General features: G+C 43.1%; 1 protein-coding gene across 8 annotated transcripts in view; it reads left to right on the top strand.

Annotated features, from left to right (window-relative positions):
- The window catches only part of ELMO1 (engulfment and cell motility 1), a 547,361-nt gene extending 536,865 nt beyond the window's left edge, over positions 1 to 10,496 (top strand). For all 8 annotated transcript variants that reach the window (XM_067746730.1, XM_067746728.1, XM_067746734.1 and 5 more), the window contains 2 exons: positions 3,527 to 3,604; positions 9,083 to 10,496. In XM_067746730.1, coding sequence (XP_067602831.1) covers positions 3,527 to 3,604; positions 9,083 to 9,283 — 279 coding nt within the window. In that variant the 3' untranslated portion in view covers positions 9,284 to 10,496. The remainder of the gene's footprint in view (positions 1 to 3,526; positions 3,605 to 9,082) is intronic.
- The last annotated feature ends 3,177 nt before the right edge of the window (positions 10,497 to 13,673 follow it).

The raw sequence follows: 13,673 nt of genomic DNA, 5'->3' as shown, positions 1-13,673 counted from the left end.
GGATGGAAATAAGCCGCTCCTGGACATGATTTTCCACTGACTTAAATCCAGAGGGAATAAAAGACCTTAAGTAGTGAGTAGCAAAGCCCCAGAGCATCAGATGTCTAAGAAAGTGTTGTGGTGTGTGCCAAGGAGCCCCTGAGGGGGACACTGCCCCAGATCCATGACTGCTTACTCCACCATCTCCTGGCACCTCTCTCCCTCACAGACAGTTTGGACAGGTGGCAGCTTCTGGAGTGTTAGCCTGAGAGGCCACCGCTCCCAGCTCCTCAGTCTGCTTGCTCAAAGTGCTGGAGAGCTGACCTCCGCTGAGGTTGAGACCTCGGCCTCAATGACAGCCGGCCAGGGACGTCAGTAAAACTCATTATAAGTGATAGCAGCCTTTAACGCAGGCATGCGGGTCATAGAAGTAATTCCTCCAACCCCTCCCAGGCAGCTTTGGTGAAATTAAAGTGGGGAATGATATTCTCACGAATTTCCTATTTCCTCCCTGTGTTTATCAGAAATCTAGGTCATGACAGCTCCGCTCATTCACATCTTCACTGGTAAATGCCTTAGAAGGGCAAAACCCAAAGTTTGAGGCCCCCTCCTTTTTCTTCCTGCTCCCTCCCTGCCCTGCAGAAGAGAAAGTATCACAAAGGACAACCACGCTGACACTCTGGTCTCACGTGACTTCAGCACCTAGTCAAGAGGCCACGTCTGGGCTCTGGTGATGCTCACACCTGCTGTCGTAAGCAAGGGGATGGATTAGCCATGCGCCTGCCCTAGGCAAAGTGGCAGTCATGGTCCAACATCAGCCGGAAATCCATTGTCAGATTCATGTTTTCCTGTTGACCTCCGAAGGTCACGTGGTGCTGCTGTAATGTACTGACTGGGTGTCCAAAAGCAAAGCCTGTCCTCTCCTTTCTCTCCAGTCTCTCAAGTATGAGTCAAAGACTTTTCCTAATGAATGACACTAAGATTAGTAAAGAAATCATCATCTATATCAGTGTTTCTCATCTAAGAACAATCTTTATGAATTTATGAGATGAGAGCTTAACATTTTGTTGAAAAAATGTTTTCAGTTTTTTAAAAGAAAATAATCACCTGTGATCCTAGCACCTTAACATAATTATTTTCATTTCACAATTTGCTTCCAGTTTCCAACCACAGGAAGACATTGTTCATAATTGTGATTTGTATGTATATAGTGTTCATTTCTCTTGCTTTTTTTCACTTAAGATCAGATTTTCATAATTATACTGAACGCCTGACTGCATGTATTTCTCTGGGTTGCTAATTTGTGATTTTTTTGATGGTTTACCCAAGGAAGGGAGGACATTTATTTAGTTTCTCATATTATGTTCTTACAGGTAATGATATATACAGCTTTTGCTTCCTTTTGAATTTTCTTTAGGAATAACCCTGGGAGTGGGACCCCTCGTTCTTGATATGGATTGCCTTACTGACTTTTTTAAAAGGATGACACCAATTATGGTACCACTACTAGGGCCCATGACCATTTTCATTATAAACTAAAAGACCCAAAAGAGATGCCAAACTTATGTGAAAATTGTTTTTGTTTGTTTGTTTTGGCGAACTCTTTTTTAATATTATTGATCTTAACTGGGTAGGCTTGAATGGAATCCTAAGGAAGAAACAAATGAAAAATACAGGAACTTCCCTGGTAGTGCAGGGGTTAAGAATCCACCTGCCAAAGCAGGGGACACGGGTTCGATCCCTGGTCTGGGAAGATCCCACATGCCGCGGAGCAACTAAGCCCCTGCACCACACTCCTGAGCCTAGGCTCTAGAGCCCACAAGCCGCAACTACTGAGCCTGTGTGCCACAACTACTGAAGCCCACGTGCCTAGAGCCTGTGCTCCGCAACAAGAGAAGCCACTGCAATGAGAAGCTGCACACCGCAACGAAGAGTAGCCCCGGCTCGCCGCAACTAGAGAAAGCCCACGCACAGCAACGAAGACCCAACACAACCAAAAATAAATTTTTTAAAAAATGAAAAATGCAGAGGGGGTAGTTTAGCAGAACAGATCCCATTCTATGACTCAGCATTCTTTCCTTCACTTGTTTCTATTTCTGATAGGGCGAGGATGCCCTAAGAGTATGAGATACTGGTAGGTCTGGGCTCAGAACAAGAGCTGTTTTCCCTTAATGATGGGACAGCTAGAGGTGAGCCAGACACAGATAAAATCCATGAGAGCCACAAATAGCCTGATGGTTTGCTGTGTCAGGAGAGGCATCCAGCTAATGCTGGGCCTCTGGAGTTCACTTGGAAGAATTCTTTCTCATCTGAAATCTGAAGGCATTGACCTCATCTTTCTGCCTGCTGCCTTCTTTCTGGGGGCATTCTTGCTGTGACTTACTGGCCAAAGGCAAATCCTCTGACAGACGTTGAGGTAGAGAATGATGTGGAGAGATCTACCTCCCCAAGAAAGAACACCTGTGGGTAGTTACTGAGAGTGCAGTTCCCAGGTCATAGCACAAGGGAAAGGGGCAGTCATCAGTGGTGCCTAATAGACACAGAGAAGGAAGGTTAGCACGTGTGTTACAGTGATGCAGAGCACCGATGTGGACTCATTTGGCCCTTCCCTCCAAATTAGGAGTTGTTAGGGTGTTGAGATGTGCAATGACTCTCATCTTCCATAGGTTGTACCCTGCTGTCAGTCCAATAGAAAAATCATAGTATCCAATATTGCACAGTACATACAATTTGAGAAGCATATATTAACCTACATATTAGGCATGACACTGAGTGTCTCAGCCAAGGTCATTCAGCTACAATGAAATGACAATGTCACTTAGTCCTTGGTCCTGGGGGTCTGTCTCATAGTCTGTATTATGAATGAACCCAGTCATTCGAACGAACACTCACCAATGAATGAACCCCAGCTATTCTGCCACTTGGGCCCATGTTCTCCTTTATACCCTGCAGCCACTATAGGATAAAACTAGATTTTGTGTAGCCTTTGCTCTACAGTAGTTCAGAGGTCAAAGTGCAGACGTGTTACCTACAGATGATGGGTTCATCCAGAAGCCTCATTACCTCCTACGTAGCTTTCATGTTTTAGCAAGTTTATACGCCTATGGACACCTGTCTGTTTGGAAATGATAGAAGATAGAGCAGCCCATAATGCTGCTGATTGGGAAGGAGTTTACTGTTTTTCATGGTCTCCCTGGGAGGGAGATGCTGAAGATAGGAGAGTAGCACAGCTTTGGGGATATGTGGCCTTGGACAACTCACTTAACCTCTCTGAGCTCCTTTACATAAAAGGGGAATGATAACATTTGCTCCATGCGCTGTCTTGAGAATTAAATGAGATGGTTCACGCAGACTCCCCCTGAACAGAGAGAAGGAAATGTGCTGTGAACCTTGAAAAACATGCTCCTTCCTCCCGTCAGCCTCACAGCTGCTCCTCTTGCCTGGACACACTGTAGTCACTATTCCACGTTCAATCTGCAGCCATTTGTGACTACAGAACAAATGTGTCAACTTTCCTCAATGTGGTGTTTTCTCTAATCTCTCTTAGGAGGTGCTTGAACTTGCTTTCTCGATCCTGTATGACTCAAACTGCCAGCTGAACTTCATAGCTCCTGACAAGCATGAGGTAAGGGTCTCAGTGGGGTTAATTTATGAGAGAACGTCATATTTTCTCAAGAAAAACAAGCAGGTAAAAAATATTGGGAAGAAAGAAATTTCATTTTTAAAAAATGTCTACCTGAGAAAAATCACGAACGAAGGTACATCTTGTTGATTTGGAATAGAACGGAAACCTCTCGAAAAACTGCAGGTTGTAACAGATTCAACTTCTTCTTAGCTTGATCAGGAGTTTATGGTAAGGACTTCCCTGGCAGTCCAGTGGTGAAGACTCCGCGCTTCCACTGCAGTGGGCGTGGGTTCGATCCCTGATTGGGGAACTAAGATCCCACATGCCACGTGGCGTGGCCAAAAAATAAATAAATAAACAAAAACTTAAAAAATAAAAATAAAGAGTTTATGGTAAAGAAGAAGAATGTACACATGCTTCATACTCAGTAAGGGCATAATCGTTAACCCAGAGGAAGTATCAGCCCTGGCTTATAGCTTTGGTTTTCCTTGAATATTTAGCTTTGGGCCAGAATTTTCCCATGATAAACTTATTTCTATTCTTTAAAACATTTGATGAAGTAGGTTTTTTACCATGTTTCTGTAAGTTATTTTAAGAGGTTTAGGGCTGTCTCTGCTGTTGGAATTTTATTTTTGAGATGCTTTTATTCCTTTTGACATCTTGTTATATGTATAATTTGTTTCTCTTCTTGAATCATGCTGTCAGCTATATTTAACATATTTAGCATAAATCCAGGAAAATGCATTTGTAAGATGAAGTAGCAGCTCTGGTTGATTTAACTTTTTCTCTTGTAAACTAGAACCCAACATCATGCTTGAAACTCTTATTTTTAGATGATACCATTCAAATTTTTGTTGTGCATGTGGTTACATAGAAAGCTTTTAGAAAGGAAGGAACATTTTAATAGAATTTGAATTTTGTTCCCCATTTCCCCTGGGAGACTTAGCTCATTTAGAAGTTATTCTGTATTTGGTTTTCACTGGTTTGAAGCTTTTGAATAAAATTGTACATCCCAAAGAGAGAAGAAAGATTATATGCAAATCCTGCATTTAGAGCGGCACTTAAATATAATTCTGTGTTACTTGACATTTCGTTCACAGAAGGGGATGACTTTGTCTTCATCTTCCTGAAAATACACACTGTGTCCTACCATTTCTCTTTTTAAATAAAATTGTGGTTGTACACAGGCCACCGTATTCAAGATATATACGGATGAATAGGAAACTACTTCAAATGGTAGAGCTGCAGATGCTATTTAAATCTATACAACGCTGTTTTTCCCAGTATACAGTAATTCCAGATAAGGATAAATGTTCTGGGACTGCCACATTTTTATTCATATCTGCCATTTTTTACCGATGTAGTGAGGAGAAAAATGCCATACACTTGTGTAAATTAAAAGTATTTTTCAGACCACTTCCGTATCTATTACCTCATTTTATTTGCATAATCGCTCCATAAAATGGAAAGCTCTGTCTCAGATATCCTTGTTTATCAGAGGGGGAGAGAGAGGCCTCCCAAAATTGAATAACTCGACAATAGTACTGATAATAGTAATTATAACCGGAATACTCTGCACCACGGAATACTCTGCACCAGGGACCATTCAATGCTTTATGTGCTTCACCTCTCTTAATCCTCTAACGTTATTCCCATTTTATAAAAAAGGGAAATGAGGCACAGAGAGGTTAAGAAACTTGTCCAAGACGAAACAAGCAGTAAGTGATAGAGCTTGGATTTAAACCATGGGGGTCTTGTTCCAGAAACACTTTCTCTTTGGCCCCTGCACTGTGTAGCTTGGAAGGAGGAAAGCAGGACCTGGACCCATGACTTCCTGTCAGTGCCCATCCCCAGCTTCAGCAATTATCAGCTCATGGCCAATTAGGTTTCACCTATACCCTCACTCACACCCAGCTGCCACAACACCCCAGATTATTTTCGAAGCTCATCCAGATATCATATCATTTTATTTGTAAATATTCCCATGTGCATCTCTAAGTAATAAAGAGTCCACTTGGAAACGTAACTATCATACCATGATCACACCCAATTTTGTAACGTTTTAATACCACGATTTGCAGTCAGTTTTCAGATTTCTCCAACTGTCTCATTTCTGGTTTTCTTTTTTTCTTTTATACTTTGTTCAGATCAGAATCCAAATAAGATCCATACATAACAATTGGTTCACGTGTTTCTTCAGTTTCCTTGAATCTATACGTTCCTCTCTCCTTCTCTCATGAACATGTGCATGTGTTTTTTTTCCTTGCAATTTATTCATTGAAAAAACCAGCTCATCTGTTTGGTAGCATAGTCAATAGTCTAGATTTTGCTGATTTTAATTCTGTGTATTAGTTTCCTTGGCTGCTGTAACAAATTACCACAAATTTAGTGGCTTAAAGCAACATAAATGTATTATCTTACAATTCTGGAGATCAGAAGTCGGATGCAGGTCTTTCTGGGCTAAACTCAAGGTATCGACAGAGCTGAACTCCTTTCTGGACTAGGGGATAATCCATTTCCTTACCCCTTCCTCACCTCCATCCGTCTCAGTAACGGCGGGTTAAGTACTCACACCGCATCATTCTGACCGCCTCTTCCATACTCAAATCTCCCTCTCTCTCACTCCTGTTCTGTTTCCCTCTTCCACTTGTAAGGACCTTTGTGATTACATTGGGCCCACATAGATAATCCCAGATAAAAATCCCTGTTTTAAGATCAGATGGTTAGCAGTCTTAATTCCCTTCACCATGTAACCTAACATACTCACGGGTTCCAGGGATTAGGACATGGTCTTATTTCAAAGGAGGGTACTATTCTGCCTACCATAACCTGCTCTATCATTTCACGTGTTTATCTGCATCCTGTATTTCCTATTAAGCGATAGTTAGACGATTCATCAAACTCAGGCTCTACTTTAAGCAGCAGTAGTGTTGTATTCTTCCATGATGTCTGGTTGTCTCTCTTTTGGAAATGTTTGCAGCCGTTGATGATTATCGCCTAGATCCTTGGATCTATTAGACTTTGGAAAAGGTTGATATTCCAGTTCTATTGTAGTTACATAAAGACAAACTGGCCTCATCAACTCTTTGGTTACCCTGAGGTTAAACAGTGTACATATGATAGGCAGGATAATGCTTGATTCTCTTGACCAGTTTTCAAAATCATGAGCATCTTCAAAGGAGGCCAGTGAAGGATTTTTGGTGTTTGGGTATCATTATGAAGTTATGGATTTAACGTATTTGTATATCAATAGGTTGCAGTTATTGTCATTATCAGTGTCCAAATTATCTAGAGAAAGAAGGAACACCTTCTGGTTAGCTTCTGAGTTCTATGGACAGATGTCTTTGGCAGCTTTCAGGCGTTCTGGCATGACAAGATATTCCAGTTCATCTTGTACATGTCCTACCTTTTCCCTGTGGAGCTTTGGCTCCTTTTGGTATTTAGCAACCAGAATCTGGACATTAGGTGTGCCTGTCACTACGGCGTTGGTCATTATTTTCAGGTTTTTTGTAGACAGAGCTTGGAGTTGTGTTTTTTTAAAGATAAAATACACTGTAAGTTCGTATTGATACTTCCAACTCAGATTCAGTACTACAGAGTTCTTATTTATTGGTTGATGTATTTTTTAATAAAATTTTCTGTACTTGCTGCTTCTCGAAAGAAAAGCACCACAGAAGTGTTCCTGTGGGTTAAATTAATCTGTACTAGGAAGCTAGCCAGGACTGGGAAAGCTGTGTACAGAAAGCGGTAATCCCCCCACGTAGGGATTTACAGTGAAACAGTGCCGGAGCTGAAAGGGGCCTTAAAGAGCATGGGGTTCAGTGGTGCCCATATCTGGAGGTACATCAGAATTAGCTAGAAGCTTTTCCAAATAAAATTTCCTGACCCAAGATCCATAAGATCAGGATCTGCAGGGTAAGACCTGGGTATCTATTTTTATTAACGTTATTTATGAGGAAACGAATGTTTCGATGTGTTTGGAATCTATCTAAGGTATTCATGAGGACACTAATACTTCCAGAAATCCTTTAGCACTCAACTGATGTTTAGATAGGTTAAATGCTTTGGCTGAGATCCCGTAGCCAAGGCAGAACCAAAGCTCTACAGTTCAGGGCCACGCTACTCAGACACGGGCCTCGTAATACACCCGTGGTACACCTCCTTGGCTTAAAAAGCGGTGCCTCGAATGTGCGTCGTGGTAGATGTCTATCACCTCACTATGACTTAAGGTTTGTGTAGTGCTTGCCGTCTCGTAGTACTTCTACGTTGAGATCTGCTATCGTATTTTGGAACATAGCCCAGGTAACCACAGTGCAAAGGACAAGCTAAGCAGGGTCTGGAATTGCAGCTTGACCCAGTGAGGGCAAGAGAGGGGGGAATCTAGAGCATGTTCGAGAAGGAAGACCAGTCCCACAGGAAAAGCAGAGAAATTGCTCTCAAAGAGGTCCTACATAGGACTAGGACATCCTAAAAGGTGAGCAAACAGAGCATCCAGAATGCAGGCATGTTTCTGAGATGCGGGCAGCAGGGGCTAGTTCTTCCACCAGGTATCATGGCTCTAATACCAGGGCAGGGCAGGGTTTCAGCCTCTGGAGGGAAACTGACAAAAGCAAGGCAGGTCCTCAGATAAACGGAGCACAGTTCCTAGTCTACTGGAGAGGCAAAGGACACGATTAATTTTAATGAGAGGGGAAGAACCAAACTCTTGGTTGGGTACTATGGAGTGCTTTCCAAAACAGGGGATGTGCCCAGGGACCAGGCTCCAGAGACCTGGAGGAGAAAAACCTTGGAACCTGGAGACCCAGGCAGAAGGGGTCCCTAGACCGGCAGCCAAGCCACCTTCCGTTAAGATCACCTAACAATTTTAGCCACTTTGCCCACCAGACATTGGGCAGCACTCAGATATTTCCTAGACCTTTTGCTAAGAAATGCAAAGGTGGGACTACCATTGGGCTGTCATCGTGAGTGCTGGGAATCAGACAGGATAGGCAGAGATTAGCTATTAGACTGGGAACCATACTTGGAGTGAGGAAAGAAGCAAGCTTTACCTGATGTTGAGTCCAGGAGTGTTGGGATATATTCTACCAATACCTTAAACTCATTGACTCACTGGTGGGATGTTAGAGATATTATGTTGCACAGGCACGAAAACCCAAACCCTCCTGCTGCGCCACAGGGAGGCATCATGGGCACAGAAGAGTGCAGGCACTGGAAGCAGATTGTGTAAGTTCAAATCCCACCCACTCCACGTACTACCAAATGACTTAATTTCTCACCACCTCAGTTCCCTCATCTGTAAAACAGAGATGCTACCAGACATGTCAGCTTTATAGAGATGCTGTGCATGTTAAATGATAATGTAGGCAAAGCACTTAGCACAGAGCCTAGACCATCCTGAGTGATCAGTAAGTGCTAGCTATTGTTTCTCCTCTTGTTATGGTCATCAGTAGTTCTCATTGTCACCTCCCTTCCCACCAGTACTGTATCTGGACAGATGGGCTGAATGCGCTGCTGGGGAAAGATATGATGAGTGACCTGACGAGGAATGACTTGGACACGCTGCTCAGCATGGAAATCAAGCTCCGCCTCCTGGACCTGGAAAACATTCAGATCCCCGACGCACCTCCACCCATCCCCAAGGAGCCCAGCAACTATGACTTTGTCTATGACTGTAACTGAAGCGCCCGGGCCCCAGAAGCTCCCCCTCCAAAACTGGAAGAGCTAGCTAACAGGAGAGAAGAATGAAAACGCTCCCATGCCTTGGAATCCGCTGTGGTAGAGGAAAGCTGTGGTCCACATTTCCTTTGGCCCCAACGCCTCTAGCCCCGGCGTCTTCCTGCCCCTCCCTGGCATCCTGCTCACCGCCCTGATTCCGTTTCTAGACTCCGAATCTTTAGGTCACCTCCCGTTGCTGCAGCCTAAGGTGGGAGAAAAGCAAAACCCACCGCCAGTAAGAGAGCCAGAGGGCCCTTCCATCTTCATCCCAGCAGGCAAGCCCTCTCCCCTCCTGGAGGCTGAAAGCCAGCAGCACCAGACCGCCCCCAAACCTACAGCCAGACCCAGGGCTGTGCCCGAGGCCTGTGTCTGGAAGAAGCAGTCTAGCTACTTGAGAAGACCAAACTCCTCGTCCCCCTGCTCTCTAGAGTCCGCTCACACCGCCAGCTCCATGTGCACTGAAATCTGCTTCCAAGCCCCCTCCCTCCCGTGTCCCGGCCTTTGCCTGCCCTGTCCCTCTCTGGTCCCAAGAGCAACAGCAGAAGCTTCTTCCTAGTTCTTCCCAGGGCTGGGTCTCCAGACACAGTCCGTGGGTCCCATGGCCACTTCACGTCTGCCCTGTGACTGTGACCACCCTTCCTGCCTCCCAGCTAGTCTTGGCTTTCCTCTCCCCGCCCCAGCCCAGACCTGCCCTCTTCGTTGCCACACACCCTTCCAGCGCCTTAGCTGAAAGCACAAATGGTGAAACCAGTCCCCGTGCTCCATCTCTAATGTACTAAATCTAAAAGCCCCGATGAGAGGCAGTTGCTTATCGAAGGGTTTGGTGGTCCTTCTCCTGGTGGTTCTGCTGAGCACAGGTTTCCACAGGATGGTCAAGTATCCAAGTTTACATCATTGTACTTATTACAGGTATTGACAGTTTGCAAGGGTTCAGGGTTATTGGTTTGGGGGGGGGAGTGGGTTATGTTTTTTTTGGTTATTTTTTTTCTTTGCTTTGTTTTTGTACAAAAGAGTCTAACATTTTTTGCCAAACAGATATATATTTAATGAAAAGAAAAGATACATAAAGGTGTGTACTTTCCAAGGTTTTTTTTTTTTTTAATTATTTGAATCCTAAACCTCTTCCTGAGAATAACATTCCCCTAAACATGCTGTGGAATAAAATTAATTGTGATGAGTTGTGGGGCTGGTGTTTTGATTTGGTAATTTAGGTTCTTGCTGCTCAGGCGTCAGCATCACCTGTGAGCTTGTCAGAAATGCAGAATCTTAAACCTCACCCCAGCCCTGCAGAATCAGGTGATGCACGTGCATATTAAAGTTTGAAAAGCACTGGCCTAGGGGACTCCTGACCATTGCTGTGTCACCATAGGCTCTGCATATCAGTAAAGAATGATCCTTCTAAGAAGACCACCTCAAGTCACCTACAAAAATCAGACCCACTATGTAATAATACGATCTATTCATTTTACACTGTTGCCTCCTGATGGTGACTTTCTCTTTTATTTTTTCTTCCTTACCATTATATAATTTATGGAACTGACCAAATGAAACACATCACACTTTGAAGGAGTACAGTGAGCAAAGGAAAAGAATGCAGACCCAGAGACCAGAAATCAGTCAAGCCAGAACTAGATGAATCTAACTATGAATTAATGAAATATGGGTAAGAGCCCAGCAAAGGATTTTTCTGAGGTTAGTTCCATTGGAGGCATCTCTGGATCATGAACTCCAAGGGCTGGAAGGGGTATCAGAAAGGTCCCAGTGTTGCAGAATCTACAGCACAAGCCACTCTCGACTCTCAATAGAAGTGTTAGATGCCTCCAGGCCACTGCTGTTTATTGTTACCCAGATGTGCAATTACAAATTGTCCTGGTTGAGATGACATTACAGGAAAAAAAGAAAAAACAAGACCTCCTTTATAACCCACAGTAGTTCCCAAGCGATTACGCTTTACATCAGCGCACTCACACCTGAGTGTCAAGTTGATACTTCCTTTACATTAAGCTTTGGTGATATTAACATGTATGTCCTTCGTGTCAGGAGCGCCTATTCATCTACCCATCATCCTGATAAAATGATAAATGTTAGGTAAAAGAAAGCAGACAGAGTCATACCGTTTTTTACTTAGGAATTATCTGACTCCATCCATAAACAGGGGAATTCTTTGGACCAAGATATCTGAGGTCCTGGGACACTGAGTTTAAGTGACTGATCGTCCTATGACCCTTGCTAGGAAGAGCAAACCCTTCTCTGTTCTGTTGCTCCTGCTTTGGTGTATTAAATAGAAACTAACCCTTTCAGGGCTATTAAAGCATTCTGCTTCATCCCTGTAGACCCTCCTCTTGAGGACTGGTGAGGTCCTGAGAGTGTGACATCATTCCTTCATTTTGTGGCAATATGGTGCAGGGTTGCTGTCCACATTTGCCCACCTCATCTTCTCAGCCTAGGCTGCCAAAGGCAACTTTCCCAGCCAGTAGGCTTCCCACAGCCAGCTCAGCTCCCGTCGCCACAGGTTTCTAAGCTTGGACAAATCAGCCAAAGCCAAGGGAGCACTGAAGGAGGAGCCCAGTTTTGTCGTGAAACCTAAGCTGCATCCTCCAATTCAGCTTTACCTGAAATAAAACTGATCATTGAATTTTAATCCGCTGATATTTTAATCCCTCTCTTATTCTTATTCAGAACCTATAGGGGAATGGGTAATTAACCGGCACTCTCAAACACAAAAGTGACCAAGGGCAGGAAAATCTGACGATTATTGCAGAAGAAAAAGTGCAAGGCTGAATGCTTCTTGAGTCTATTTGCAAATCCATTGTAAACCGCCTTCCAACTAGCAACTCAAGCATATCCTACCTACCTGCTTTTATAATGAACTGAGCAGTTGTACCGTTGCCATACATGCCTTTTATCAATTTTGTCTTAGTTATGAAATCTTTAACTTAAACCTTTAACTTACTATAAACCTTTAGCTTAAAGGAAATAAAATATTCCTATGATAATCAAAAACATGCTTAGAGCTAGACACTGGCATGCAACAAGAATAAAATTTGTAAAATCGGGAAGGTTATAATCAAGTAATTTAGTCGAATATAAAACCAAATAATTGCAGCACAGTGTGGAAATGATACTATATAACTGTGTACAACATAGAGTAGTAGAAAGGAGGTCGTGCTCAACACGCTTGAAAGTGGGGTAAGGGAAACCAAGAGAGGAGTAGAAACTTGAATTAGGTCTTGAAAGAGAGAAGCTGTTTGCCACGCAAGAGATAAACATTCCAAGTAGAGCAAAACATACAAACAGAGCCTGGAGGCAGGAAAACTGGTGACTATTGCAGAATCTGTAAAACATTTAGTGTGGCCAGTATGTAGGATGGATATGAGATGGGAAGGGAGAGAAGACTGCAGAGGATGTAAGAGGCACAAATCATGAAAATCCTGAGATGGTTGGCCAGGGATTTTACTTGAGGGCAAAAGAGTGTAGTCAGAGGAGTGATGTTGTCAGATTTGCCATTCAGAAATATCACAAAGACAAAATACCCATGTGGGGGAAAGATCAGTGTGGGAGAAATGGAAAGAAGAGATATTAGCAAGAAGGTGATCGACATAGTCCCAAGCAAGAACCATTTGAGCCAGACTTCGGTATAAACGATGGGAAAGGGGAGGAGAGTAAAGCCATTAAACAGCAGAGTTAGCTGCCTTTTTAGTGAAGGAGAGAGAAGAATGCCAATGACTCCTGAATTTCTGGAATGGGTGAGTAAGCAGATAACAAGGCTGTTACCTAAAATCAGGAAGAGAGGAGAAATGGGAGATTTTAGAAATAAAAGTGAGGGGACATCATGAGACAGCTTGTTGGACTTCTCCAATCAAAGAAATGGAAGCCAAACCTCATTCTAAAATGGAAATCTCATGACTTGAGAAACCTGTGGATGAGGGGCCTGGAAATTGTCATCGCTCAGTAAGTAAATCCCCTCCCATCCCTTTGCTCCCCCATCCATGCCCTCTCCTTCCCTCACGTCCTCTCCTTTCCTTGATGGTAACACAGTGGTTGAATGATCTTTAGTATAGTTCAACTATACGGCATGTTTCAACCAATTCAGCCTGTTTTATGAAAAAGGAAAATAATAAGCAAAGGAAAGGAAGAAAGGAGAAAAATTTAAATTTGAACATACTCTTGAAATAAATATTTGAGGTAACTTGCAATAAAACCACAATTTAAAATAAACTTGGGGGATGGGTGGGTGGGTGGAGGATATATGGTATAATTCTATATGAAAATATAGTTATACCCTATATTTTTCTTTTAATGGAATTACATTTTTTTCTGACAGTAAAATGAATGTTAAATGTTTTTAATCAGA

Source organism: Pseudorca crassidens, chromosome 8, assembly GCF_039906515.1.
Source record: "Pseudorca crassidens isolate mPseCra1 chromosome 8, mPseCra1.hap1, whole genome shotgun sequence".
NCBI lineage: Eukaryota > Metazoa > Chordata > Mammalia > Artiodactyla > Delphinidae > Pseudorca > Pseudorca crassidens.
Note: the sequence above shows the minus strand (reverse complement) of the source record. Positions and strands in the feature narration are given on the sequence as shown.